At 41.0% G+C, this 26,708-nt stretch overlaps 4 protein-coding genes across 8 annotated transcripts in view; 2 read left to right on the top strand and 2 right to left on the bottom strand.

Moving 5' to 3' along the window:
* Positions 1 to 1,290: 1,290 nt before the first annotated feature.
* On the bottom strand, positions 1,291 to 6,357 carry zfand1 (zinc finger, AN1-type domain 1). 2 transcript variants are annotated; one of them, XM_071912088.2, is made up of 8 exons: positions 6,116 to 6,357; positions 3,414 to 3,456; positions 3,254 to 3,293; positions 2,983 to 3,110; positions 2,687 to 2,778; positions 2,382 to 2,500; positions 2,064 to 2,219; positions 1,291 to 1,554 (listed from the first exon to the last, which is right to left on the bottom strand). In XM_071912088.2, the coding sequence occupies exons 1-8, from the start codon at positions 6,135 to 6,137 to the stop codon at positions 1,378 to 1,380; spliced, it is 777 nt and encodes a 258-aa protein (XP_071768189.2). In that variant the 5' UTR covers positions 6,138 to 6,357; the 3' UTR covers positions 1,291 to 1,377. The 2 variants fall into 2 exon arrangements, with proteins under 2 accessions (XP_071768189.2, XP_071768188.2); XM_071912087.2 differs by lacking the exon at positions 6,116 to 6,357 and adding an exon at positions 4,052 to 4,127.
* On the top strand, positions 4,885 to 8,669 carry chmp4c (charged multivesicular body protein 4C). Its single transcript, XM_071912090.2, has 5 exons — positions 4,885 to 5,258; positions 6,429 to 6,606; positions 7,465 to 7,573; positions 7,794 to 7,920; positions 8,185 to 8,669. The coding sequence occupies exons 1-5, from the start codon at positions 5,036 to 5,038 to the stop codon at positions 8,244 to 8,246; spliced, it is 699 nt and encodes a 232-aa protein (XP_071768191.1). The 5' UTR covers positions 4,885 to 5,035; the 3' UTR covers positions 8,247 to 8,669.
* A 428-nt stretch (positions 8,670 to 9,097) lies between these two features.
* gimap4 (GTPase IMAP family member 4) lies at positions 9,098 to 12,154 on the top strand. Of its 4 annotated transcripts, XM_078291429.1 has the most exons (3): positions 9,105 to 9,214; positions 10,131 to 10,922; positions 11,777 to 12,154. In XM_078291429.1, the coding sequence occupies exons 1-3, from the start codon at positions 9,184 to 9,186 to the stop codon at positions 11,779 to 11,781; spliced, it is 828 nt and encodes a 275-aa protein (XP_078147555.1). In that variant the 5' UTR covers positions 9,105 to 9,183; the 3' UTR covers positions 11,782 to 12,154. The 4 variants fall into 4 exon arrangements, with proteins under 4 accessions (XP_071768204.1, XP_071768202.1, XP_078147555.1 ...); XM_071912103.2 differs by having other exon boundaries at positions 9,098 to 9,214; positions 10,143 to 12,154; XM_071912101.2 differs by having other exon boundaries at positions 9,098 to 9,214; positions 10,140 to 12,154.
* A 2,911-nt stretch (positions 12,155 to 15,065) lies between these two features.
* Positions 15,066 to 26,708, bottom strand: part of plxdc2b (plexin domain containing 2b) — a 76,616-nt gene continuing 64,973 nt past the window's right edge. Inside the window, exons 12-14 of the mRNA XM_071912086.2 lie at positions 24,578 to 24,616; positions 19,808 to 19,974; positions 15,066 to 18,418 (exon numbers count right to left, since the gene is read on the bottom strand). Of these exons, the coding sequence (XP_071768187.1) occupies positions 18,299 to 18,418; positions 19,808 to 19,974; positions 24,578 to 24,616 (326 nt within the window). The 3' untranslated portion in view covers positions 15,066 to 18,298. The remainder of the gene's footprint in view (positions 18,419 to 19,807; positions 19,975 to 24,577; positions 24,617 to 26,708) is intronic.

Below are 26,708 nucleotides of genomic sequence, written 5' to 3'. Positions count from 1 at the left end.
CATAAATGCAGTAACAGTACAGTAACAAAAAGTAACAAACATACAACGTCAGGGGTTACAAACAAAGCTTGACACAAACGAATAAAAAAAAAAGAAAATGGTGCAGTAAACATTACATTAAGATAAATACGTTAAATTTGGAGCACAAATTTAAAGTTTTCACAGCTTTTCTATTGCATGAGGTAGATAATGTTCTAATGTAGGACTCTGCTTCCTTTTTAAAGGTGCAAAAAAAGGGGTTTAGTTTTTAAGACCTTGCATTTATGGATATAAAACTTAGCCAGCAATATGATAAGATTACACACAAAATCTTCATTTTCTAATTCTTTCCTATAATTTGTAAATCCAAACAATACATCCTTCAAGGAAAGTACAAAACCAATATAGATAGAGTCCAGTATAAGACAACAGATGCCTTGCCACAGACTCCGAGTGTGATCACAAGTCCAAAACAAATGGAAGGCAGTCTCTGGGTGCAGGTTACATCAATTTCCTTCTTGAATCTCTCCAAAAATGACTTGAATGATGAATGATCTTAAAATAAATTTCTTTAACTTTGTTTCTTTAACCCCCCCCCCCCCCCCCCCCCCCCCCCCCCACACACACACACACACACACACACACACACACACACACACACACACATACCCTGCACAATAACTTGGACCTGGACCCTCCCCTCTGCCCCCCTTCCCCTGATTGGCACGAATAACTGAACTCCTGACCACTGATTGTGTATATATACAGTACATATACTGTATATGGATACGCATTTATTATTATTGTTTGCATGTATTGCATTTTTGCACTGTCTCTATAGTTTTATTATTATTATGTACATTGCCTTTATTTTTTATCTTATTACCTCTTCTCTTTATTATCTTCTGTACTTATTTTTCCCTGGTACTGTTCTCCAGTTGCTGCTGTGGCACCCGAATTTCCCAGAGGGGATTAATAAAGTGATATCTTATCTTATATATCTATTGGGAAGAGACCATATCTTTTCCCAACATATGTTCTGAACAAGCTTATTCCAGGTTGCAATTACATATGGGACAGAAACACATTCAATTTGAAATAAGGTGCAAATTTTTGTTATTTTTACCGGAAGCAGGTAGAAAACATAATTTTCCCATTTCATAAGCTTTGTCGTATTCTTGCAACCATAATATATTCAATACACGAATTAGCCTGTTGATGAAGGAGACATTATGTTACCCATTTAACTCAGCATTTGCACAAAACTAGACATTTCCAGTTTCTTATGTAAAGTTAAGACCAGGTAAAATGTTTTAAAACAGCATTTTATTAACAGAAATAGAAATGGCACACCATATGTCTATAGCAAACACCCATGCAGCGGTTGCTCTAGGTTAGTCAGGTCTGTGGGACATAGTCAGAAACATCCTCCAGGCCTGTGCTGGCATTGTCCAGGTACTCCAGGATCACATTACCCCCGTTGAACAGGGGAGTTTCTGGGTGAGCCAGCAATGAGAGCAGGGTGTCATCCATCCGCAGAGCCTCACCTGTCTGAGGATGGCACAACCGCAGCTTCTACGGATGGCAAGGCAACATGGAGAGGACAGAGGCATGTTGTTAACACATATTTAGGAGACATGAAACAGTGTTTTTCCAGTCTCATTTAAATTCCAAGAGTTTAGTATTTATATTTGGAAAGAAACAAAGTAATAAACCCAGTAAGTTTAGTAAAATATGGGATCCCTTTCTGCGATTTCCTGGGAAATTATGAGTCATTTAGAGGTATACATTTTGAAAGGAAATTATATGTAATTTATGGGAGATGTACAGTAAGAGAATATTTGGACCTATACCCATTTTATTATTGGATAAGTATGTGAGGCCAAACAAGAAATATTGACTGATTTTTTATATATACTAAACTTTGATATACATTGACGTTTTATATATATGTATATATAAATATATATATATGAACTTTGTTATTTATATAATGAACTTTGAAATAGTTGTACTTGTTTTTGTGTTAATACAAAAAACAACTGCGATTATCTTTGACTCTACTGATGCTATCTCACTGTTACCTTAGCTGTCAGTACATTGTTGTTGTTCTTGAGACTAGCTAGTGAAGCAGCGTAATCCACCACTTTGCCCACACTCCATTTGGAACAGAAGAACATGGGTTGACTGGAGTCTTTAGACTCCTTGGGTAGATACACCTGAAAATAGGTCCTCTCTGTCTGGAAAGCCAAATGGGACAGAAAATACTTATACAGTTGCACAAAAAATATAATCACAGAACAATACATATAGGTACATTGCATGTACTGTGTAAGATGCAATAATAATGACGATACAAGTTATGACATTCCATCTGAAATCCATGCTGGATAGGATTGTACCTGTGGCAGTCCCTTGTCTCCTGCTGCATGCAGTTTCAGTTTCATTAATGCTACCTTGGCTGCAGTTGCACTGTTCTTTGCTCCTCTGCGTCCTTTAACTGGGAGTCCTGCCTTTGACTCTGAGTAATCACAAGAGGGTAATAAAATCATAATCCAAATGTAAGTGGTGATATAAACCAGAGTATTTTGTTGAATGCTGCTCCCATGTGGACAAAAGAGGAATGTTATGATAAATTTTGACTTGAGCCACCTTGTCAAGCTACCAATTACAAGTTAACAAGTAAGTAAACAAAGTTGTAACTGACCCACAATCTTTTGCACCAGCTCTTTAGTGGCTGCCATTCGAGGCTTAGGGATCTCCAGTTTCTCACACTTGTGATCATCCTGATGACGATGGCTGTAAAGGAACAACCAAAGGAACTTGAAACTTTCAGTTTCGGTTTACCTGTTCCTTTGATAAAATAGTAATATACACCCCCTCCCTTTGAGTCCTTCTGTATGAAAGTCCACATGAGAATGGGGAGGAGCACAGTCAAGGTCAACACACATTATGTTACTTTATACAAAGGTTAATCAAAGAGAGAGGAAGCGGTAAACCTACGCCAAGCAGAAATGTTTTTCACACTGTGGGCATATGACTGGTAACAATTCTTTTCCCTTGCAGTCTTGAAATGAGCATGGATAACTTGTACTGCCACCCGAGGTCTGCAATTCCTTTTTCACTGGCACCTGACAAAAAAGTAAAAGGAAACAAAGTATAAAAACAGCACAGCCTGCATATAATTAAAAGCATGGAGGACAAATGTAGTTGTTCTGATCATATTAAAGGAGGGCATGAAGCACATTTTATTGTGCTCAACAACCAGACCTACCTCTGGACATGAATGGGACTCTGCGCTTCTGTGCTCAAGGCTGTAAGAGACAAGATGTATATATGTATGTATATATGTATGTTTCACATTTAATAAAGTACATTGACTAGTATTTAAAAGCCGTGAAATGGCTAGGCACCAGGTGATGCACAGATCTTACCAGAAAACACCACTGCAGAAATCACAAACAAATGGAAGGAAATCTAATAGAGGAATGGGAAGAATAAGTTCAATCAGGTCAGTGTATATGAAACAGGATTCAACAACCAACTGCGAAAAACAGACACTTACCCTAACATTGTCCTACCCTGTCAACACTAAACTGGGATCAAGTATATTGGATTTAATTCTAGGTTGTAGTTAGTTAGCTAGTTATTTGCTACTGCTATACAATGGTGCTGATTCATATGGATCTGATCTGATGTAGCTAGACTTTCACTGAGACCAAGGAGACAAGCAGCTACATCAGCTAACGGGATAGCTAGTAGCCAAAGTAATTTTTCTAATAATTAAATGCAGAATAGAAGAAACATAAGTTGTGAAAATAACCTAAACTTGGGCGTCAGACCAAGCTTCAAGCTATTTGGCTAGCTGGTAACCAGCTAAGGTAGCTAATAGCTGCCACAGTCTCATAGGATAACGCTAACGTCAGCTAGCTATTTGACAAGCTACAGAGCTAAAGGGCTAAAGTAAAGAGACGCTTGGCACGTTTAGTTGTGTAATGAACAAAAAAATGACAAAGGAATGCTGTAAGTCAATGTCTTTATTTTCTGTAACGTCGATGTAGGTGACACGAACCTCTTTGATTACAGGAGTCGGTCTGACAATGCTGCCCAATGTCTAGTTCAGCCATGACGATTCATGTCAACACGAACTTTGACCCCAAGTAGTAGAATCACGTGATTATTTGTTTTAATTGTAGTAAATGGGACGCTAGAAAATTATAACTAGGCCTATATACGAGGGCAATCTACGAAATCAATTAATATTTTCAAACTGAAAAGTTATTTTTATTTTATTTTATTTTAACTAATATGACAGGATAATTTGGCTTTGTCTCTGATTTTCATTATGTAGCCTAGAGGAGGGCAAACCCACCCAAACTCAGTTAATTCAAATTCACCTTTTCATTTTCGAGATTTTATGATGTGTTAGTTATGATATGAAATTATGATATTAAAGTATAGCCCACTATAAGTAAGTGGTATCAAACTGATGTAAGTTAGATGAATATAGTCTAATCGAATGAAAAAAGTAAATTTAAATGAACAGCCTATTTTTTGACAATATAACTACTTTTTGTTTATATGGATGGTTATTTGCCTTATGATGATTACCTGCTGGAGATCGTAGTTTAGCCATATTTCTATTTACTCACACCTGCATCCCCGCCAATACGACTTGTCTATCAAATGAAGACGTTTGTCTGTATTTGAAATTGTATTTATTTAAATACTTATTTATATATTCATGTATTTATTTATTTTATTTATTTTATTTATTTATGGTTTTGTTTTTTTTTGCATCTACTGGCCTTTATGGAGGGCGTCAGATTTCAGCAGACGTCACACAGGTATGGAGGAAGGTGTGGTGAAAACTGCGTTCACTGGCTGGTTTTGAATTGAAAGTCGAAAGCCGTCGGGCAGGAAAATCTGCTTGTGGACACAACCGCCCATAGGCTCAGTTTGAAGCAGGACGGTTATCTAATCACCTTCAAAAGTGCGTGTATGCTATAGCCTACCTGTGCAGTGTATTAGACCTAGTACTCCAAAAGCTGTTACAATGAGCAAAATTTCGAAGATGTTCAAGGGGAGCTCGAGCTCAAGTTCGTCGAGTTCTTCAAAATCTAAACACCACCGGTCGCGTGCAGGACCTTCTCCCCAGGAGGCCATTCACAAACTTCGAGAAACGGAGGAAATGCTGACGAAAAAGCAAGACTACCTGGAGAAGAAGATAGAGCAAGAAATAATGATAGCCAAGAAGAATGGCACAAAAAACAAGCGGGGTATGTTTCTCGTCCATTCCCTATATTGTTTTAGTCTGCGTTGCACCTGCTTTCATTCCGCTGTATACAGGCTGCAATTCACAAAGCAGCCTACTTCCATTAACCTGCTTTTATTTTGTGCAGTAGGGGTTTACTCCTGAGAAAATGACTATTGTAACTATATAACATATTTTGGAAGGATATTATACAAATCATTCCCTATTGAAATATTACAGTGTTACCATGGGAGATTAAAAATACCATAAGGCCACTAGACACAACAGTTTCCATAGGATAATTAGGCCTACAGTGATTTTTCGTTTGGGTGATAATGATCTCATGTGAGCAAAGGGACAAAATACCTTTGATTACAACAGCTTTACTGCAGAGAGCTGTAACAAATTAATTTATAAAAAAGTTTATTTTAGTAAACTGTTGTATAGCCTACTTCTTTAAAACTGCAAGATAAGAGAGTATACTTTTATTTTACTTTTGTACTTGCAAAAGGTACACGTGAGAATAGTATACTTAGGATAGTACTTTTAATGATACCAGAAGTATAAACTTAAGTGGTCCAATTAAGTCACAAGTTCAATAATACCTTAGTACACTTTTAGTATGTGAGTCAACCTTTAAGTCAACTCAAGTTAACTTAAAGTAAACCTGCAAGTACACTTTTATAAACTAAAAAGTGGGCCAATGTAGTCCCACCAAGCAACAAAGTTGTACACCTAAAAGTAAACTAATAGTTTACCAAAGTTAGTACACTTCTTGTACTTTTGTAGCCTATACTTTAAAAAATACACTTCAAGTTTACTTTTTTGCAAGGGAAGTGCCCGACAACATAACAGGAATTGCAAATTGGAGATTTATGGAACCTGAAAACTTGAATATCTCCATGTGCAAGAAACCCACGATATTCAGTGTTAAATCACAGGTTCTCTAATGTAGTTTTGTGTATGAGACCTTGAGCTGCTGCAGCCATCGTTTGGTGAATAACTTCAGCCTATAAATAAACTTCATGATATAATGGGAGGATCGCAGGTGCCTTTGTTTGTGAACGCCCAGGACTGGGTGTCACTCTCACCTATATGACATTACCAGAGGAATGGTGTAAAACTGGCACAAACAATAACACACAACTATCTTCTCCTATGGCTCTTTCTACAATCTGACCTCCTGCTGTATCAGCTGCCCTGCAGGCCTTGAAGAGGAAGAAGCGCTTGGAGCAGCAGCTCACCCAGATTGATGGCACGCTCTCCACCATTGAGTTCCAGAGAGAAGCATTAGAAAATGCCCACACCAACACCGAAGTCCTGAAGAACATGGGCTTCGCTGCCAAGGCCATCAAGGGCGTCCACCAGAACATGTAAGAGACGTGCAGTAGAAACAAAGAAGGATTGATCGTATTTTTGTGAAACCTGCATTTTCTTATTATACCTTAAATCAGTGGTTCTCAACCTTTTTGGCTTGTGACCCCTTAAAATGAAGCGATGGCTTCTTGCAACCCCCCGACAAAGACAGTCCAACCAGAGAATGATTTTCCCATTTCAGATTGTTTCATTTGATATCGGAGAAGGCCTAGAGGCTGAAAACTATTCAGTTTTTCACAAGACAAAAGCAAAAATTAGACAAAAAACAAAAAATAGACATTATGATGAATTTGTATGATAGAAATATATGTTTTGGTTTCTTATCCCATATTAAATCATCTCACGAACCCCCAAAATTATCTTGCGATCCCCTGGGGGGTCCCAACCCACAGGTTGAGTGCCACTGTGTTAAATAACTTAAATAGTCTAGACTTGGAGTATAGTACTAGTTGTGGCAGTACCGCTTTCACTCAACTCCTGATTCTGTTCATGTTTATTTAATTGCATTGAAGACATTTTTGTTCACCTTGCAGACTGATTGACTTGGCTTATTCTACAATGACTATAACAGTATGTGACAGCTGTGAATTTAAAAGACATTTTTGAGTTACAGCGGTAGATGAAAGCTGCAAAGATATTATTTTCCATTAGCGAATCTTACCCTTCAGGAATCTATGAATAATTATGCGTAATTGATATAATAAAAGGAAATATTACATTGGGACAAAAAATTACAAGGGGGCTTGTAGCAAGTGAACTTCTTTGAAGTGAGTGAAAAGCTGAGACTGAGTTTATTATGAAGTTGGACCTAAAATCTTGCCCTTTATCTCTTTCTCACCTCCTGTCTCTCTCAGGGACCTCGACAAGATAGACTCTCTAATGCAGGACATCACAGAGCAACAAGAAGTGGCCCAGGAGATTTGTGATGCTATCTCCCGACCTTTTGGCGAGACATTTGATGAGGTAGAGACCTTTCGATTCCTCGATCGAAATCAATCAGGCATTCACTCTGCTTCTGCCTTTCTATACATATTTTTTTGTGAATCCATTCGTTGACACAGATTTTGAAATATAGCATGGTACCTTGTGTGTGTCATTCGCCGCTAATCTATTAACTGCCTTACTACTATTCTACGAAATGCATCTTAAAAATATCATAATGCTGTTTTATGTGTTTTCTTAGGATGAACTGTTGGCAGAGCTGGCAGAGTTGGAACAGGAGGAGCTGGAGAACAGCATGAAGAGCATGGGCAGACTGCCGAGCGTGCCCACCTCCAAACTCCCTTCAACACACCCCGGTCACCGCTCATGTAAGTACAACACTGCAGGGACATGATGCATTTCAGGACAGAAAACTTTTTCTTTCACCAGCCACTTTCACAGTTTTATCAGAAAAAATTGACTTTCAGATATGAACCTTCCAAAGCAGCTGGTTTAGCAGGCAACTTACTAGTCACTGTCAAAATTACCAGTATTTGGCTGATGGCTGTTTTTAATTTCCCACCCTGATAATTGTACCCAAACAATTTCTATAATCATCAAATGTTAATGATCCCTCCTTTCTACTTTTACAGCATCCAAGAAAAAGGTTGAAGATGATGACGACATGCATATGCTGGCAGCTTGGGCAACTTAAGCCCGTTAATGCAACCTTTCATCCACTGATGCAGAGTAACACACACGATATGAAGAATTTTTTTCTACGAAGTATTTTTGATAGGGAAAATTTTGTGCCTTACATTGTTTTATAAAGAACCCTTTCTCTATGAACTTATACTGCCACTTGCCTGGTCTTATTTATCAAAAATATTTGTAATTTTTAAGTGAAGGATTCATCAAGGTGCAATAGATCTATGTTTGCATGCTTCTCTATTCTCCCAATTGTCATTCTCATCTAACCTCCAAAGAATCTACTGCTTATACAGGCCTAATGAAGACATGAATGGGATATGACTGTGATGTTTGTAACACATAAAATGCTTAACTGTATGTCATATAGCTGTAAATAAAGTCAGATTTTGCATTAATAATGTTAACCAATAAAAACATTCAAAAAGTAGCACTAGGCCTGTATGAAGAATGATTTAAGAATGGCATATCAGTCACTTGATTTGTTATTTTCTGGTATGTGGAGCGGTAACACTGCCAGTCGGGGGTTTCAAAGGGGGTACCACAACAGTTCATGTGCTTGGGTTAAAATTGACTTTTTAGCAGACATCTTTCCAATTTGTCTGGTATATGTTTTGTGTTTGAGAGGGTGTGTGAAGAGGCTGTGGTAAAAAAAAAAAAACATTTTCATGTACTGAATATCCCTATATTCAGGTTTGCATGTATTCTGAATTTTCCCTTTGATACTTTTATATTACTCAAAAAAAACAAAAAACCTTGCAACCATTTTCGTCAAGTAGGATTTTATTTTGAAAGTTCGGACCGGAAGTCTTGCTCTTTTTATTCTGGTTAGCTTGACACATTCTGTCAACTAGGCAAGCAGGAAGTCCTTTGGCGGACTAACGTTAGCCACCAAAAGAAACCTAAAACTTGAATAAGTCCAACAGCTGGAATAAAAACTGAGAATGGAAACGAAGAGACCACTACAAACGACAGGTGAGTCTTCAAAGTCCAAATTATTTCTTAAACCCTGCGACTGCCGATCTTGCCAAACAAACTCAGGGAGTTTCCTGGCTATTGAAATTAGCGTTAGTCGACTGTTTCCAGTTTTAACGTTACCTCCTAACCGGAATGTGACACGTTTCACTTGCCAGTTTCACTTTTGAATGTACTACCGTTCACGGCTGGTATGCAGAGACAGTAACTGTTAGAATAAGCTGGCACAAGTTCAGGCTCACCTCACACTGCCTTTGACATTGGGTTATACTGATGTAACATTAGCCTGAGGTTACCTGACTGCTAAAGTTAACTTCTCAACTTGCAGAAAGCTACATCAACACAGTGTGCTAAGCGTGGTTAACTTGCTTTGTGGTGGATGGACAAAACCCTTGATTTATTTGATAAGCTGAAAGTTGGAAAAGGTAGAATACTAAACACTAGTGATGTATTGGTAAATAAAAAGGTAAAGTATGACCTCCAGTCGCGGTCATTATATAGCAAACAGCCAACAATGTAAAAGATCTAGTTGTATTTTCAGAAAATAATTAACCTTAGGGTATTTTTTGTTTTTTCTCTAAAGACTTGCATCAGTTTGAAACTCTGTTATGAATGTATGAATGCCTAAAACTGTTGGCAAACTATACTCTGCAAATACAAAGCTGGATAAACTCAGTTAAGGTAAAGAGGTAAAGATTATTTTTTTGGCATTTTTTTGCCTTTATTACATAGTTGAAAGTAGAGATAGAGACAGGAAAGAGATGAGGGGATAACATGCAAAGGTCCTGGGCCAGATTTGAACCCAGGACGTTGCGTTTACATGATACACGACCACTAAGCCACTAGATTGCTCCAGTTCAGCTAGTTTTACCCTCCACTGCATCCCTGCTTAACACTGAACGCTTTATCAATCCAGTGACCACAGCAGACAATGTTCCTGACCCAGAAGAGGAGGAGAAGAAGGCAGCAGCTGCAGCCCGGGTGGCCAACCGTCTGTCCGAACTTCGTCTGGTGCTGCTGGGCTGGAGGTGGCCAGGAAAGAGCCTGACGGGCAACACCATCCTGGGCCGAGAGGAGTTTCGCCTGGAGCGAGCCGCCGAGTTCTGCGTGAAGAGGCAGACGGAGGTGGAGGGGCGGCAGGTGACTGTGGTGGACACACCAGGCTGGTTCTCCGCCCAGGACACGCCGCCCTCCTACCAGCAGGAGATAGTGAGAGGGGCCTCCCTGTGCCCTCCAGGTCCCCACGCCTTCCTGCTGGTCATCCCGGTGGGCATGTTCTCAGAGGTGGACCGCTCTCGCATCGAGGAGCACGTGGGCCTGCTGGGGGAGCGCATCTGGAGGCATACGATTGTTGTGTTCACCTGGGCAGAGGTGTTGAGGAACATTTCCATAGAGAGGTACATCCGTAGGGAGGGCAAGGACCTGCAGTGGGTGCTGGAAAAGTGCAAGAGGAGGTACTTCGTCATTAATAACTGCGTTTTCGGGCAGCACCCCCAGCTAGGGCGGTTAATGGAGAGGGTGGAGAAGATAGTGGCAGAGGAGGGGGGCTTCTACAACCCGGAGGAGGTGGAGGAGAAGAAGAAACCTCTGGATGAGAACCAGAACCCAGCTGAGAACAAGGTCAGAGAGGGGCGGGAGTTGGGGGCGCGGCCCAAACAGAACTCTGCCCTGGCATTGGCCAAACCCATGGAGGTGGACCCGCCTCTCAGTGAGTGATGCATTTATCTTGGTCCACAACAAATTGTACGTTCATGTGCTGGTGGGAAAGTCCGACATCCGGGACTTCCAAGTTGGCTGCTAAACAGCTTTGCGTCGTTCATGTGCTATTTTGTTGGAAAAATCAAACCCCCCAGACATATAAACAAATACAGATGTCCTGAAGCTTAACAAATTAATTTGACGAACTTCTAACAAATGTTGGGTTAGTCTGGTTAACTACAGACTTGCAATAAGGGACCATCAATGTGTTCTCTTACTGCTGACTGACACAAAACTTTATTTTTCCCCTTGTTGAGAAGGTTAAAGGTCATCATTGCATCATAACTCGGAAACTCGGGTAGCAAAATTTTTTTGTTTCCGACTTAATCATCTGCCTTTGGAGGGCATTCATGTGAAATTTCCCAGTAGAAAATTAGTTTTATTATATCCGATAGCGCATGAACGCACAAAAAGTCTAAGTGAAAGCTCACATCTCAACAAGTTATGTATTGTTTGAGGAACATTTCTGTTACTCAGATTAAGGTAGATACACCTGTTAGCCTTGCAGTAGTTACCTTCTACCAGTCTGGTATGCGCATGCTTTGGACTGCAGTAAGCAATGATCATGCACCATGCATCTTAACACCTTCACTAACCCTTATTTCTTCTGTGCTGTTTTGTCAACCCTGTGTTTCTGTCCTCTGTCTCCATAATAACCCAAGGAGGACAAAGCAAGATTCCTCCCTCTGTAATAACATTATGATAGTATGTCAGGGTAGTCTAGCTGAATGCCCTAAGAGTTAAGCTCATATCTATGGCACATGTAGGCCTGTTAACATTAACTCATTGTGTGTTTAATTCTAGATTAACTGGACACACTCATTGGCTGATGGACCCTCTCTAAACCACCACTAATGGAGCCTCTACCATCCTTTTTACGGACTGTAAAGCTGCTTAGTTGACATCCTTATCGAAGTCCAGCCTCAGACAAGGGTAATTTACTGAAATTCACTGAATGCGCAAACAAGTACGATTATTTATTTCTGTGAACAGAGATTGTAGCGGTGTGCGGCCATGATGATGCAGTATCTTCTCACTGTGTTGGTTAATGCCTTTTCATGCTATCTAAAGATTTTAGCCAATGTGTTTTACCCTTACATGTAAGGGTACTTTTTGGACTGTTTTTTGGTAGATGTCTGATGTGGGTTTTTAATAGTTCAAGCTTTGGTCCATGAGGGTAATGTGATTAGGGATGGGCATTTTAAGTAATTTCAATATTCGAATACTCACATTAAATTATTATAGAGTACTCGAGTACTCGCAAAAGCACAAGCAGAACCAAAGTTTGGCTAACGCTAAACAGTTAATTTTGTAGGCTATAGGCCTGTAAGAATATCTATTACTATCTAATGCTTTCACATTTATGTAAATTGGCCAACAACGGAAAACAAGTGCAATTTGAAATTCATTTATTGAACAACCAGGCTTCAATTAGCCTATTAAAACATAAAATTTTGCTAGCAGTCCCATCCAAAAAATGTAAACTTTTAATATAGAACAGGGTCAATTTACGTTTATATTTATTATATACATATATGTTTTTTTTACAAAGCAAAAAAAAAAAATGCGAGTACTCTATACATTGAACTGTTGAACGAATACTGACGTCCAAATCGAGTACTCGAGTACTCATGCCCATCCCTAAGTGTGATAGGACAGATTTAATTCAGTCTGTAACAAGGAAGCACAAGCTGTTACTCAGGTAACCATCACAAACGTTAAAATCCATTGTGAACACTCCTTAGTCTTGGTGGATACCAATGGCACAACTGCACTACCAAATTGTTACTGTAATGTTCTGTTGAGGGAATTGGTTTTAAAAGATTCCCATTTGTTGTGACCAAACAGAAAATGCTTTTCTTATGCTGCATTGTTTTATTACACTCTCAGTGTGCAGTTATAAAGCACTTGTGCAGTTATTGATTTTCTCAGTTGTCTATATAGATTGCCTTAAAGCCATGGTTCTCAATCCTGGTCCATAGGATCCAGTTTACTACTCGTTTTCTATCCATCAAATCAGGGACTGACTTCACACCTGGGACGCCAGGTGAATGCAATTAACTATCTGGTAGGACAGAAGCCCAGCAGCACTGTGAGCCCCAAGCACCAGGATTGAGAACTGCTGCTGATAAATCTGCTTCTTTAAAGCAGCTCTTGGTCTTTTGCATGAATGTGTTTTTATATACTCGCTAAAGAGTATAGCAAATCCAATGCTGTTGATATTACTCTGACAATCATCACATGCACTATATCACCCAGTATGGGCAAATACTTGTTTGTATGTCGCTGTTTAATACAGAAAGATAAAGCCAGAAACATAGGCCTACTGTAGGCCTGCATTGTTGTTTAAAGGATTGTTGCTTGGTTATCTCCCCGTGACGCACCGGCTCTCAGTCCAACACATGAATCAAGTTACTTTTGAATAATTTATGAAAGAAGGGGTGTTATCTCTCTAGGGTTTTACCTCTATGTCCTTTGTCCTTTGCTGTTTGCTACAGCTTTTATTTGCCTACACAAATGAGATTTGTTTGTGAACAAACTAGAATTTCTGTTTTTAGCAAGTGCTGTACTGTTTTTTTTCTATTATATCCCAATAAATGTATATTTTGATTTAATTCTCAAGTTTGTTCTTTGAAAGTTTGACAATGTCAGACTTGTGTTAAAAATCCCAAGAGTATTTTATCACTCTGACATAGATGCCTCTTTAACTCTTTTTATTAAATGGTGTGTCTGAGGTGGTTTAAGAAGGTTGGGCAGTACACAAGCTTTGACAAGTCAAAGCTGTTGGCTTAAATAGGACAGACAGAGTTGTTAAGGCAACCATAAGTTATTTCCCACCATGGCTCACAAACTAGTAAATCGTAAACAGACTGAATATGGAGAGACTAGATGAAGGGTAATTTTGTTGTGTAAGGAGACAGGTAATGAATCGCTGTCACAACGTATTAGATGTTTTTTTTCAGTTTGATCTAATAAACGAGAAGGAAGGAGTTATAATAGAAAATACTGAAATATGCTGCATGAAACCTGAAGAGATGATACAGCTATGTCATGTTTTCTTCTTGATAGAAATACATATGTGTTCTGTGTAGTTTCACCACTAGATGGCAGTAAGGTATTTGGTCACAGAGATCATGGACATATTTACAACAACAATGTAATTCACAGCACTGTAGTGACCTTGCCTACAATAGACTCATTTACTTCAGCTGAAGTGTGTAATAGCTGGATGTCCATCTATTAACACCCTCCTATTATTGTTTACAGGCTCTCTCCGTGATTTGCAGCTCCACTGCCAAACATTGTAGAGGTTTGATCCTCTTTTTGTCCTTCATCCTGCTAGACCCATCTTGCCTGGTACATAGATATAAGAAATAAAGGTCTGAAAGCTCTGCTGGCTCACGCTGTAACTTGTTCTCCCTGGTGGGGACTGTTCTCACTCTACCTTCATCCCTTCCTCGTTCCCGGCTCTGCTCCATCTCCCCTTTGCAGCCTTTTTTTTAATCCAGCTTTCTCACTGCTGCTGGACAGCTCTATCTCTCTTGAATCTGCAGAGAAGCTGTTTTACCATCCCCCCCCCCCCCCCCCCCCCTTAATAGAAGGATTCCAATAAACCAGACAGCATTTTTCACTGTCATGATATCATTCAGGATGGATGTAGATAATGTAAAGAGGGAAATTATATTTTTGAGATAGAGTGAGGCCACAAGTAGCTGGGGGAAGAAGAGGAAATCTGCTGGGTTTAGACTCTACATCAAAGTTTTTGCAAATGAATTCAGCCAAAGTTAACTGCAATTTGTCATGTGATTGGCTTGTCGAATGAGCGCTGAGAGCACATTTTCCAGTCAAATACTGGCTTTCTTTTTTTTAACATTTGGCATGTAAACATACAGTTGCTCATGTATTTCTCTGTTGTGTTTGTGCTCTCAATATACACATGATACTGATTACTGATTAATGGAGCAAGGAAAGTGGTGATTTGTAAGAATTTTGGTCCTACAATCCAGCACAAGATCTCTCACCACCTCTTCCACACACACACAAACAAGTATACACAGCAAGTGGGGTGTAATGGCAATATTGAGTGGATGGCTTTGTTTAAACAACATTCTTTATTATTTCAAATGTAATCAAAACAACAGTAGTTACAGAAATTACAGACAGCTATGGTACTGTGTGATTTCGAGTCTCTCGTGTGCTAAGAAGTGTCATGATAAGATCAGAGCAAAACTAGGTCACAGTTGGAAGAAAGTCCAATTCTCCTTTCTTCCTTATATTAAGCTCTGACAATCGTTGCTGAATCTTGTACCTGTGTGAGTTACATTGTTCATTTCAACTCATAAGTCAGAGAAAAAGGAACAGCACACTGCAGTAACCTATCTCAACAACACCACTATGCTGCTTTTCTTCATCTAAAATAACATGTTAAGAAAGTGGGGTGAAAGCAATTAGTCACGTCCAGTGAAGCAAGTGATTACTGAAGACTTTGCTGCAAACCCTCCTGTTTTTATGATCAAACTGTCTTGGCTTTGCAAACACATTTTAACACACACAAATCCAACTCTCAGCCACTTTCCCTGACTGCGTCTGACAGTGGTTATAAAAACATTTGCAGTTTCAAGTGGCAGTGTACAACAAGCAGATGTCCCAAGCACTTGCAAAAGAGCATTTCTCCACAGGGGAAAACATCAGACAATATCGAAAGAAACAATGTCTGTAGGCATGAAAAAGCCGTTTAATCCAATCCCTCCCTTCACTCTTGTGCACTTTTTAACACTGTTTTGGAAAAGATCCTAACTTTATGAGGAGGTCATAAAAGTTTTAAACCCTCTCAAGCAGAGGGTCTGAGAGCCTGGGGGTTGTTCTCTGTGGTCGATACCAATGAGTCCATGTCAGAACTCAACCTACCTATAAAGAAGTAGGTTTTGTCTGAAGTTTTAGAACAGCCAGTGAATCATTAATTCGGCACCTTTGTACAGGACTCTTGCATGCCTCTTTGGGTCTGAGAGTTACAGCTGATGTGGGTTTGCAGTGAGAATGCAATCGGAGGATGCAGTGGTGTCGTTGCATTTAGATGAAAGATGTCATATAAAATTGTATAGCAGTTTTATATGACATTGTAAATTGGTTTGTTAATTCAGACAATGACTGTGAAACGGTAAAGCCACGACTACTACTACTACTAGTACTATAGTACTAACATACAGAGACTGGTACATTCTGGATAGCGGTACGGCTGGTGAGCAGTAATGAATTAGGATGTATGGTGTCGTCATTCTGGAGAGGTTGAGGTAAATATTGCAAAATATAGCTCACTCAGATGCTGATTAGTCTTTGGTCTCGATGTGATGGCAACAAGGGGTGAATGAAAAAATCCAGAAGAGTATGATTGTTATTTTCGATGTGTTTTCACATGTGAAACTGAATTGGTGTGATATTGCACTTTTCACTTTATTTTTCAGTAGAATTCCAGGATACCAACAATGTCTCTCAAATGAGTCTACAATCATTGGTGTAAAACATTTTTTGTTTGCCTTGAAATAATATTTAGCAACAGAAATCAGTTTGTTTGATTAGTTCAAAAGCCTTGTGTATTGCTCTGTGACAGCGATGATTGGAACAATATTCACATTTAAGTAAAAAAGTAGAGAAAAAGGCCACTCATAAAAAATAAAAAGAGGTTTCCGGTACCATACTGCTATACTACATACATGAATGTTTGCCATGAATTACCTGAATCTGCAAATGTTTTGGCAAGGGTTGAAGCCTTGGTATATACATTATTGTGTTAACATGGACGAGCCAATCATTATAATCGTGTTAACATGGACACAGACTAGCCAAATGTTATGCTGGCAACGGGTCAAACTGGAATAGGAAACCACACTGTAAAATCCAGGAAAAATTCCAAACAGAGCAGTGTGTTTTCTGGCCCATACAAGCTGTTTCTAAATACCTCAGATTAATCAATGAGAATCAACTACGCAGAGCCAGCTCAAACATACGCACCCATAAAGCAGGTGGATATCCAATCACTACTGTAAACCACTCTCTCTATCTCTCTCTCTCTCACACACACACACACACACAAATCACTAACACATTAGAGAACACATTCAGCATACACACTCACAAGCGCCTGTCTTGTAATTTTGCATTAGTACCACGTCAGATGAAAAAAAAAAAAAAATATGTGCATGGAAAAAAAACTTTGTGCAAACTCTAGTCAAGGACAAAATGGCACGGCAGTAATGAAAACAATGCAAAAAAAACAAAAAACAAAACATACAATGGCATCGGTAACATAAGCAATCAATCAAAGGAGCAATCAAAAGAACGAGGAGGATAGAAGAGTATGCCCATCACCCATTCCAAAAAAACAAAACAAAACACTGAGATATTCTCAGTGAACGAAAACATCTTATGCTTCATTATCAGAAAATGGAACCAACCAAACATCAAAAACGAAATTCAACGCTGATGCTGAAATGTTCAGAACGCCACTCCTAGCCGGCATCGATCGCAGCGGCAGGAGTTCAGGTCACGTCATATCACACAGCCGCAGCCTCACTGCGGACAGCAGGCCGTGGAAAAAGTTAATCAAGCCTGGTACGGTATCGGAAAGCAATACCATCACATCCAACCAATACAGATAAATACGCCAACCCCTGTGAAAACGACAGACTGAAAGACAAAGGAAACAGAAGCAAAAACCTGATGGATATACAAAGGCCTATATAACCCCACCGACAATAAAGTGGAAATCTCTGTTCACATACTCTGTATTGTTTCTGAAAATATATATTGTATAATTCATCCTACTCCCCCCCTCAGGTACACCAGTATGAGTCTAGGCAGTCAGGCTGTACAACCGCTCCATGGCAACGTGACTGCAGCCTTACACACTCTTCACTAACGCTGACTGAGTTGATGACCTCGATGCTACACCCTCCTTCTGTCCCCAATAAGTCAGTCCCTTGCCAACAGGAGCTCTTTAAGGACCTGGACAATGAGCTGGTCTGGGATCAGTTTTCAGGGTTTGTTTTCCCCACAGCGCAGTCCCTCTGGCAGCGACCTTACATCCTCTTAAATCAGATCTGGGCTCTCCTGGTACAGTCCCATCCAGGGTCAATCTTCCAGCAATCTTCACGTCTCACGAGTCACTCTGTACACTCAGCTTCTCCACCGGTAGGCGGCGGCGGCGGCGGGCAGATCCTGCAGGTCAGGGACTTATCTGGTGATAAGTCCCACGTGGAGCGGGCGCGAGGAGGGAGGAGGGGTTGGCGTTTGGAGGGGGCCGTGGGGATGTCGACGCCCCCTCCTCCCTCAGCACTGCTCGGACTCGATGAAGCCCTCCTTCTCCTGGCCCACCGGCTCCACCTCCGCGTAGGCCGGGTGACCCGAGCCCCGGCGAAACTTCATGGCCGGCCACCTGCTGGGGCGTCTCTGCAAGGGGGGGGGGAAGAGCAGAGGACATGTGTTCAGGACAGAGGTCAGAGGTCAAAGTGTCATCAAAGGTTAAAGGTTAGGGCTGAGGCTCATCTTTGCCTCTGATCTATGGAGAGCCGGTGTTAACACTAGGGCAACGCTCTGCTGAGTCCTTTTTTGAGGCGGGGAGTGTCCAGCAGAGATGAAAATGTCACACACACGCACGCACACACTAGCCTGGTTCCAGACTCCCGAGTCGCGTCCCGCCCACTTTTCAGATTTTTTCGAGCGATTCAGAGAGTCTGGTGTTGCTCTAGTCAACGGCTTGTTCTCGCTCGGAGAACCAATCGAGCCAATCAGCGCCTTTGCGGGTGGGACTTTAAGTTTAAGCGGTTTTCATTGTTTCGGCAGAATAGATTTGTTGAAATCACCCCCTTAACCAACATATTGTCTTTGCAACATACCGAAGGCCGGATATGTCAGCCACTAGTGATTGGTTCGGGGAAAATCAACCCCCCCACACACAGAAAACGGCTAACATGGAGGCAATCTCAAGCTGAATAATGGAGTGGTAACGAAATGGCCATTCAGTCTGAATATCAGGCTACGCACGCACCCCTAGATAATGTGTTTTCCTGTGTTACAAACCCTCTTAGATATGCACGACTGATACAGATGTGCTGTGATCATTAATGTAACAGCAGTACGTTTGATGCATGCCATGTACGAGTCAGTGAGTGATGAGGATTTAGAAAGAGAGAGGCCTTTCACTTCGGCAGCTGAAATCTGCCTGTCAGGGAATTCCTCTGAGCGATACTGACCTTGCAACACAGACAGTGAGTCCGGCCTTGAAGATGAGGAGTTGTCATTTATTTTTAAAAGATGTCTGAACATTAATCAGTCTATTACACTCTCCGACCAATTTAAATCAAACAGCACCTATTCATCCTTGGGGAATTCACATGCATTTATCAACAAAGACCGTGTGCACTATGTTTCATCATTCCTCAAGTGAAAATATTCGTGCATATTTATGAGTTAGGAATTCAGGGGTAAAAATGCATTGAGGTCTGTTCAAAAACAACTCCTTTTTCAGACTATGTGTGTTTACATGGTCAGCCAGCCAGTCGGCCTGGTTTGTTACTCAACATTAAAAATATGTGTCTGCTTTTTAGCACACATATTTGCTTGACTTTGCACCAGCGTGTCTGCTTGAATGTTTTGGAAAAACAGTAACACTAATTGAAAGGAATCCTCACACGTTCCTAAGCTGCTGCTCATATACTGGAGACGGTGAACAGTCTACGTTTCTAAGAAATTTGATTTGTTTTTCTTTTCTGCTATCAAACACTCCAGAAGAATATCTCATTGTGGAACCAAACTGTTCTGGTCAGCGTCCCCACTCACCTCGATGAAGAAGAGGCTGGCTGCGGAGGTGGGGTGGTGGTAGATGTAGACGGTGACCAGCACACCGGCAGCCATGATGAGCATCACCATGAGGATGCCCAGGATCAGACCGGTGTGCAGAGGGTGTGTGCCTGTCGTCCTCTCAGCAGCATTGTCTGCTGGCATTGCTGAAAAACACAGAAAAGAATAATGCTTGTTACATCTCATACAGAGACACACACACACACACACACACACACACACTTACTTAGGCATGCTATTATAATAATTACTCAGCTCAGTGGATAGAGCACTAACACTGCCAGGGAAAGGGCTTTGATTCCCACTGGGGCTACTCATGCTAAAAATGTATACACTTATGGTACTGTAAGGCATTTTGGATAAAAGCATCCACCGAATGTGATGTTTTTACAACCAAGTCTACCAGATTTTCCTGCAGTTCCTCTGTTGACCAGCGGGGGACACTCATCATTCATCAATGCCAGTCTTTCCTCCAAGTGCCATTATGTCATAAACTCATCATAGACCTGCCTGATGCTGGCAATCAAAATGTAATTTCGTAAAATGTCACCACATTGAAAAAACACAAAAGGCATTGTTTGATTTCACGGCCTAATCAGTGGCACTCCTGCGGCAAATATCATTCAGCCATATAAAATTAAAAAGAGCCAAGTTCAAATTGTTGATTTGGATTTTTCTTTTTTTTTTTGAAGAGAAACAAAGCAGCATGTCCTTCAGATGACAAGTGAAGGGACATCTTCGTTGCTTTGGGAGTAAATTCAAGGGTCATGTTTGCGCTGGGTCTTTAGCAGATGGGCTGTGTAGTCTATGATTGTTCTGTAGCCTGCTTAGCTATTCATGAGCGGTTCTCCTCTCCAGCAAATACAGGTGAGAGTTAATCCCACACCAAGGTTAGCAGCACATGGTCTTGATAGCAGGAGGAAGCGGACATATGGAAGCAGATACAGAGTCCTATCAGAACCGCTGCCTCAGTCGTGTCAGTCCAATCTGATGAGGCTGTGCAATGACTCCATAATAATGTCTGTCCTACAGCGGGCCTTGGAAGGCATCGCTCATCTTTAAAGCAGCTAGTTGGATTCAAGTTGGGACGACAGTCAGCTGAGATCCAGCAGGCTTTTTGTGAATTCTTTTGAAGATTATCAGAGTATCGCGTAACCTATTGAGAATCTTCCTTTTCCTCTATGAAAACACAATTCCCCAACACGGGGAACAGGAGAATTTTCACCAGCAATTTGTCTGGTAGAAGAAAACCTAATATAGGAACTCACAACAAATATGTAAAGGAGAAAATACAAAGTATTCTCACAATGTGATTTCCAGTGCTGCCAGGTCCCACCAGAGAAACATTGATCATAGCAGGGGAAAGCTAATGAAGTGATTATAAAACAAATAGTGTGGATTTTGGTCTCGGAGCTTATCTCCCACAGATTTATAGCAGATTCAGGCCTGATCTATGCACTGGGCTGCAGATTTCTTCTTCTATGCCCCTCCACCAACCTCTCCCCGGTCTCCTCCCTGGCTTTAATTAGCAGCTATAGCCACCATGGAGCTCGTCAGCCAACCAGCCTCTCCCCAGGCCCCCTGCCTTATTGATTTCCAGCACACAGTGGTTCACAGTGGTAATCAAACCTGTCCACTGTGTGTGGGCAATCATTATAGATGTGTGGTCTATATGTCAGTGTAGCCATTATGTGTGCTCACAAACTGAACATTTAAAAACAGAATAAAGATAATTGTCTGTGCAGAGTGTTAATCACACTAGAAATATGCCATTATTGTTTTTTGGATTTGTATTCTAAATAATATGATTGATTGCCAATGCATCTTCCGCAGCCGAAAATTGTTTTAATGGAGACATTTGTTTTTGAATAGAGCTTTTCCATGAAAGCTCTCAGAGTATAAATAAGTCGGTCTGAAATGTGGCTATTGTGATTGTGCAAGGCTTTTACAAGGAACACTTAGTGCACTGTTCAGGAACTCTACTATTCAGAGAAAAACAACTAGGCAGAGGAATTGACATTCTGACATTCTCCCAATCCTATTTATTCTAATATCAACAAAGAAAGCTGCTCGGGGAATGTTTTATTTTGCTTCGTTTGAAAGGCAATTTTTCTGTGTGTATCCGAGAGAGTTAAGAGTCCAAGAGCCATCTCTCGGCCGGCTGGAAGCCCAAACGAAGCGACAGGCTGTTAGTCTGAGGTGTTAGTAGGTTAGCAGGGGGCATGCGACTGAGCTGAGATGAAGACGCACGGAGAAATCAACAGCCTAGCAGGCTAACACACAACTAAATAACAAGCCGGAGGCTAGCAGAGACAGTTCTGCCCAGATCCCTGGAAGAGCTGAGCTCACTCTGACTGACAGTTTCATCTGGTCTCCTCTGCAGGCAGGGGGGAGCGCAGCAGTGGATCATTGGTGCATTTAAACCATTTGGGCAGCGGAGACAAGGGGCTCCACATATCATTCGTATTAAATCATAGTGGGCTGTTGAAAGACAGGATAACCAAGAGCCTACAAACATATGTTTTAAGTCAGCAAAACATTCTCTCTACATGAGTTCATAATCACAGAAATGTTTGGGTGTATTTATCTTTATGGTACAATAGAGTCAGATTGGGACACAGAGAAATTCCATGTCTATAGCAAATTGCCTCGCATTGACTGGCCATTAGCTTTGTCCTCATGATCGCTAAAACCTGAGGAGACTAAGCAAACACTAATGGACAGCAGAACCCTTAGACAGCAATAAAATACATTAGAGCTTTTGAGAGAGGATAAATGAGACCAATGGAAACTCCAGCCAAGCTGCTCCTTTTAGCTCTACATTAGTGCCTTTGCAGTGACAGAGGAGCACAACCATCCTCTCACCTGGCTAATGGGTCTTAGGATGCTAACAACACGAACTCACTCTAATTTGGACCATAAGGTTCTGAACAGACATAATTCTCCCTCCTCTTAAATGTGTGATGAAGAGTAGTGCTGTGGAGTAGAAACTCGTGTTGTTCCTTATCTCAGCACTGCTGCAGGTAATCGCCTTAGCATTTCCTACCATAGTCAGAGGCTCACAAGGTCAGAGGACACCCTGGTGCAACTGATTGATACGCCATCCTGGATCATTGGGAGGTGGATTGGCATGAAGTAGACACGTGTTTAAATCATTGTACCATCAAGCTGAAGCTAATCAAATAGGCTTATGGAAAACCTTGTGGTCTGCTTAAAGAAAACCTCCGTCAATACAGTTAGGATGTGTTATATGTCTAAAGACAACATGCTGTCTTTGATTTGGACATTTAGCAATGACAAGGACGGTAGCAATGCTTATTGCTCTCAGGATTATAATTCTGGTGCCTTCTCTGCCAATAGCTGTCACCTTGAGTAAAATCATGCCAACTATGATGTGAAAAAAGGACTGATTCATGAAAAAAACGAAATGGCATGCAGAGATATCATCAATGTGCCAGGCGGCAACGCCAGCCCAAGAGTGCTGAAGTGATGAGAGAGACATGCGGCATGAGTGTAATGAAAGGATGATAGGAGCCGCGGATTTCCAATTCCTCTCGAGGAGGAAATGAAATATTTGAGAGGCTATCTCTGAAAATTGATAGAGTTGGAACTCATTTCCCGAGTTTGAATGTCTTGCAGATATTAACAACTAAAACACTTTGCGTTTCGCCTAACTGTTTTTAAAGGTGCTACATGTAGCATTTTTACACATCAAATGAATTGTGTACCTTGTATAATTACTGTAAACAATGTAGACCATAGTTGAGATGATTGGTAGGCTCTATCTCAAGCTGAGATAGTGAGTCTTAATTTTTTAAAATTAAGACCACATATCCCAACCTGGTGGCACACAATGTAAAATGCAATGTAGAGGCTGGTAGAGGCTGCCAATCTTCTCTGCGATGGTCTTGTTTATTTATTTATTTATTTATTTAAAAGGATCCCCATTAGCTGATGCCCATGGCACCAGCTAGTCTTCCTGGGGTCCGAATCCAGTACATCATATTCATCATATACATATACAACATCACATTTGTGTTACGTTATGTTCATCACATGTGCACGTCTGTTTGTTTATAGTAATTATACTAATGTCTCAAAATTATTGTGGTAATAATTTATTGATGTTGAAACGCTACACATGGCACATTTAAGCAAATATAGACGTGGGAAAATATATGATCCCACATATCAATGAACTGTGGTCTCTGATAGGATTTATGATGCTGTATGATTAATGGCAATTGACTCATATAAAATCTACAGAAAAACTCATTTTCAAATGGACAGTGACAATGACTGTGCATTGGCATTCAAAATGCTGAGATGTTACACAAACAAAGCAAGGAAGCGCTACCTCCATGATGTGAGAACTGATTCACAGTCCAAGAGGATTTAGAACATCAGTTCCTGGGTACCCAGCCTCCCCTCCCCCCCTCTGCTTCCCTCACACCCATCCAGACACTTTGATTGATCGCTACAATCCGGGGAAGTACAGTTAGCCATTTCAACCAGCTGCTGTATGAAGTGTATCAACTGCTGGAGTCGTATGCCAGTCCTCTCTGTCCTCCCAAGAGATCAAAAAGCGATCTGGAGGGACCAATATGTCAGCGGTAAAAACACAAAAGGGGACAGACACAGAAACACAAACAGAGATGAAAACAACAACAGAGAACGAAGGCTTGGTTCAGCGGCAGCCATAGCAACGACGGCTGTTGGACTACACAGCGCTGCGAGAGCGAAGCCTACCTCCGTTGTCTTTGAGATGCAGAGCAATCTTGGTGTCATCTATGAAAGAAAAAGACAGAGAGAAGCATGTGTGGGTGAGATTGTCAAAGCAATACAATATCCAATATTTCTCTTTATATTTCGTGTTTGTTTTTTGAAGCCCTCACCAAAATAAACAACTCCCCAAGTGGGTGGATATTCAGTGTTTTCATGGCAAGCTTCTTTCATTAGCGGACCATCTTCCTTTCAAAATGAAATTTACTACACTTAAGATCTGATTAAAAATTAATGCTTTGAGTATAATGACTCAACATGCATAATTCAACACATAAAAAGCAGTCTGGGGTTAACTATACCTATGAAATATGGAAATGCAGCATGACCCACTTCTCCGAGAGGGGTAACAGGCATTTACACACACCATAGGATTCACATTATGCAAATTAGGCACATACACGACCAGAAATATTTCATTGAAAGATCTAATTCAAACGGATGTTCCATTTCAATTTCCAAATAGCAAACGCAACCACAGTTTGGTTTCTAAAATGAAACGTTAAACGAGATAAGGTACTGTATACGAGAGCAGAAAATTCAATTCAGAGTCCAAGTGGATCCCACACCACAGCGAGGGTCATGAATATGGATCGTTATCACTGCTCTATGGATCACACAAGGCTGGAGGGAAAAAGAAAGCATTTAGGTCATTTTATTGTGCAGCGTAGAACCGCCGTCTCCGCACTGCATCTGAACTCATGGATAGTACACGGGAGAGAATTAGCGCTCGAGCAAATCATTATCAGGACTGCAGTTCCTCGGAGGCAGGCAAACCGAGTTCATTCTAATGTCAGCAGAGAGAGGGAGGAGACAGACCGAGAAAATTTCCATGTTGGATTTTCTCACACCGCTGAAACCCCCCCCCCCCCCCCCCCCCACACACACACACATTTCTCCGCCGCCCCGCCTGCACCCTCAAAGTGGCCGTCTGAACCTGAACTTTGACCCCTGCAGCTGAAGAGACCGGCGAGAACGGGGGAAACTGATCCGCTGTGCGTGTCAGACAGTCACACAACAAATACCACAGGGTGACCTCTTGACCTGCTTGATACTGACACACACACACACGCTCTTATTGCTCTGTTCTCATGTTAGTCCCCTCACCACACCCCGCAGAGACCTATGGGGCTGCTCGGTGCGTTCTGTCTCACAGCTGGACAATTTTCACACTCCGCCCTGAACTCGCAGCATCCATCCTCATCACAGCGGCCTATCTAGCACACCGACCGCTATGAAGTGTCCACTTTCACTCAACCCCCTCAAGATGATTAATGGGGGTATGATGGAGGAAAGGTCGGCTGCTGCATTGAGATAGAGATTAAAGTAAATGCCTTTTCTGCAAAATGAAATAATGAATAGCCCAGGCCTGACAGTAGGAAGCCTCATAGATTCATAAAGAGAAAATGAATGCCATCAACGAGAGAGAGAGAGAGAGAGAGAGAGAGAGAGAGAGAGAGAGAGAGAGAGAGAGAGAGAGAGAGAAGGGTGGAATGACACTGCAGATCCTGCAGAGTTGCACTGCAAAAAATGTCCATCATAACAAGTCATTTCATCTCGTATTCAGTCTTAAGAATCTTATTTTGAGGAATCTTGTTTCAGGAATTTTCTAGAAACAAGTGTCAGTATCTTGAAACAAGGTGGAATAAGTCAAATCACTCCACTATTATCAATAAAATGGCACTTGATTAAAGACAATTCTTTAAAAAAGTTAATTTGCATTGGAAACAAGTGAAATTATCTCACCCCAAGGCAGTTTTGGCAGTTTTTTCCCACTTGTTTTAAGAAAAATAAGATTCTAAGATCCAATACTAGATGCAATGGCTTTTTAAGATGGATATTTTTTGCAGTGCCTGAGCCAAAACCTTGGGGATCTGCTTTAGTCATCATAACCACAGATTGGGCCCTGACTATTAAACCACTCAGTGCTTAAGTCACCTTTAAACACCACTGTCTCTGCACTGACCGTCACAGTCAGACGCACTAACCCTAAAACCCTGAAGCAGAATTATTCCCTCCAGTGGCTCAACCTCTCCCGCTGGGGTCACATGTTCTTAAAAGGAAGCAGTAAAAATCACTCATCAGCAGGATGCATTGG

Source organism: Centroberyx gerrardi, chromosome 22 (genome assembly GCF_048128805.1).
Source record: "Centroberyx gerrardi isolate f3 chromosome 22, fCenGer3.hap1.cur.20231027, whole genome shotgun sequence".
Taxonomy (NCBI): domain Eukaryota; kingdom Metazoa; phylum Chordata; class Actinopteri; order Beryciformes; family Berycidae; genus Centroberyx; species Centroberyx gerrardi.
Note: the sequence above shows the minus strand (reverse complement) of the source record. Positions and strands in the feature narration are given on the sequence as shown.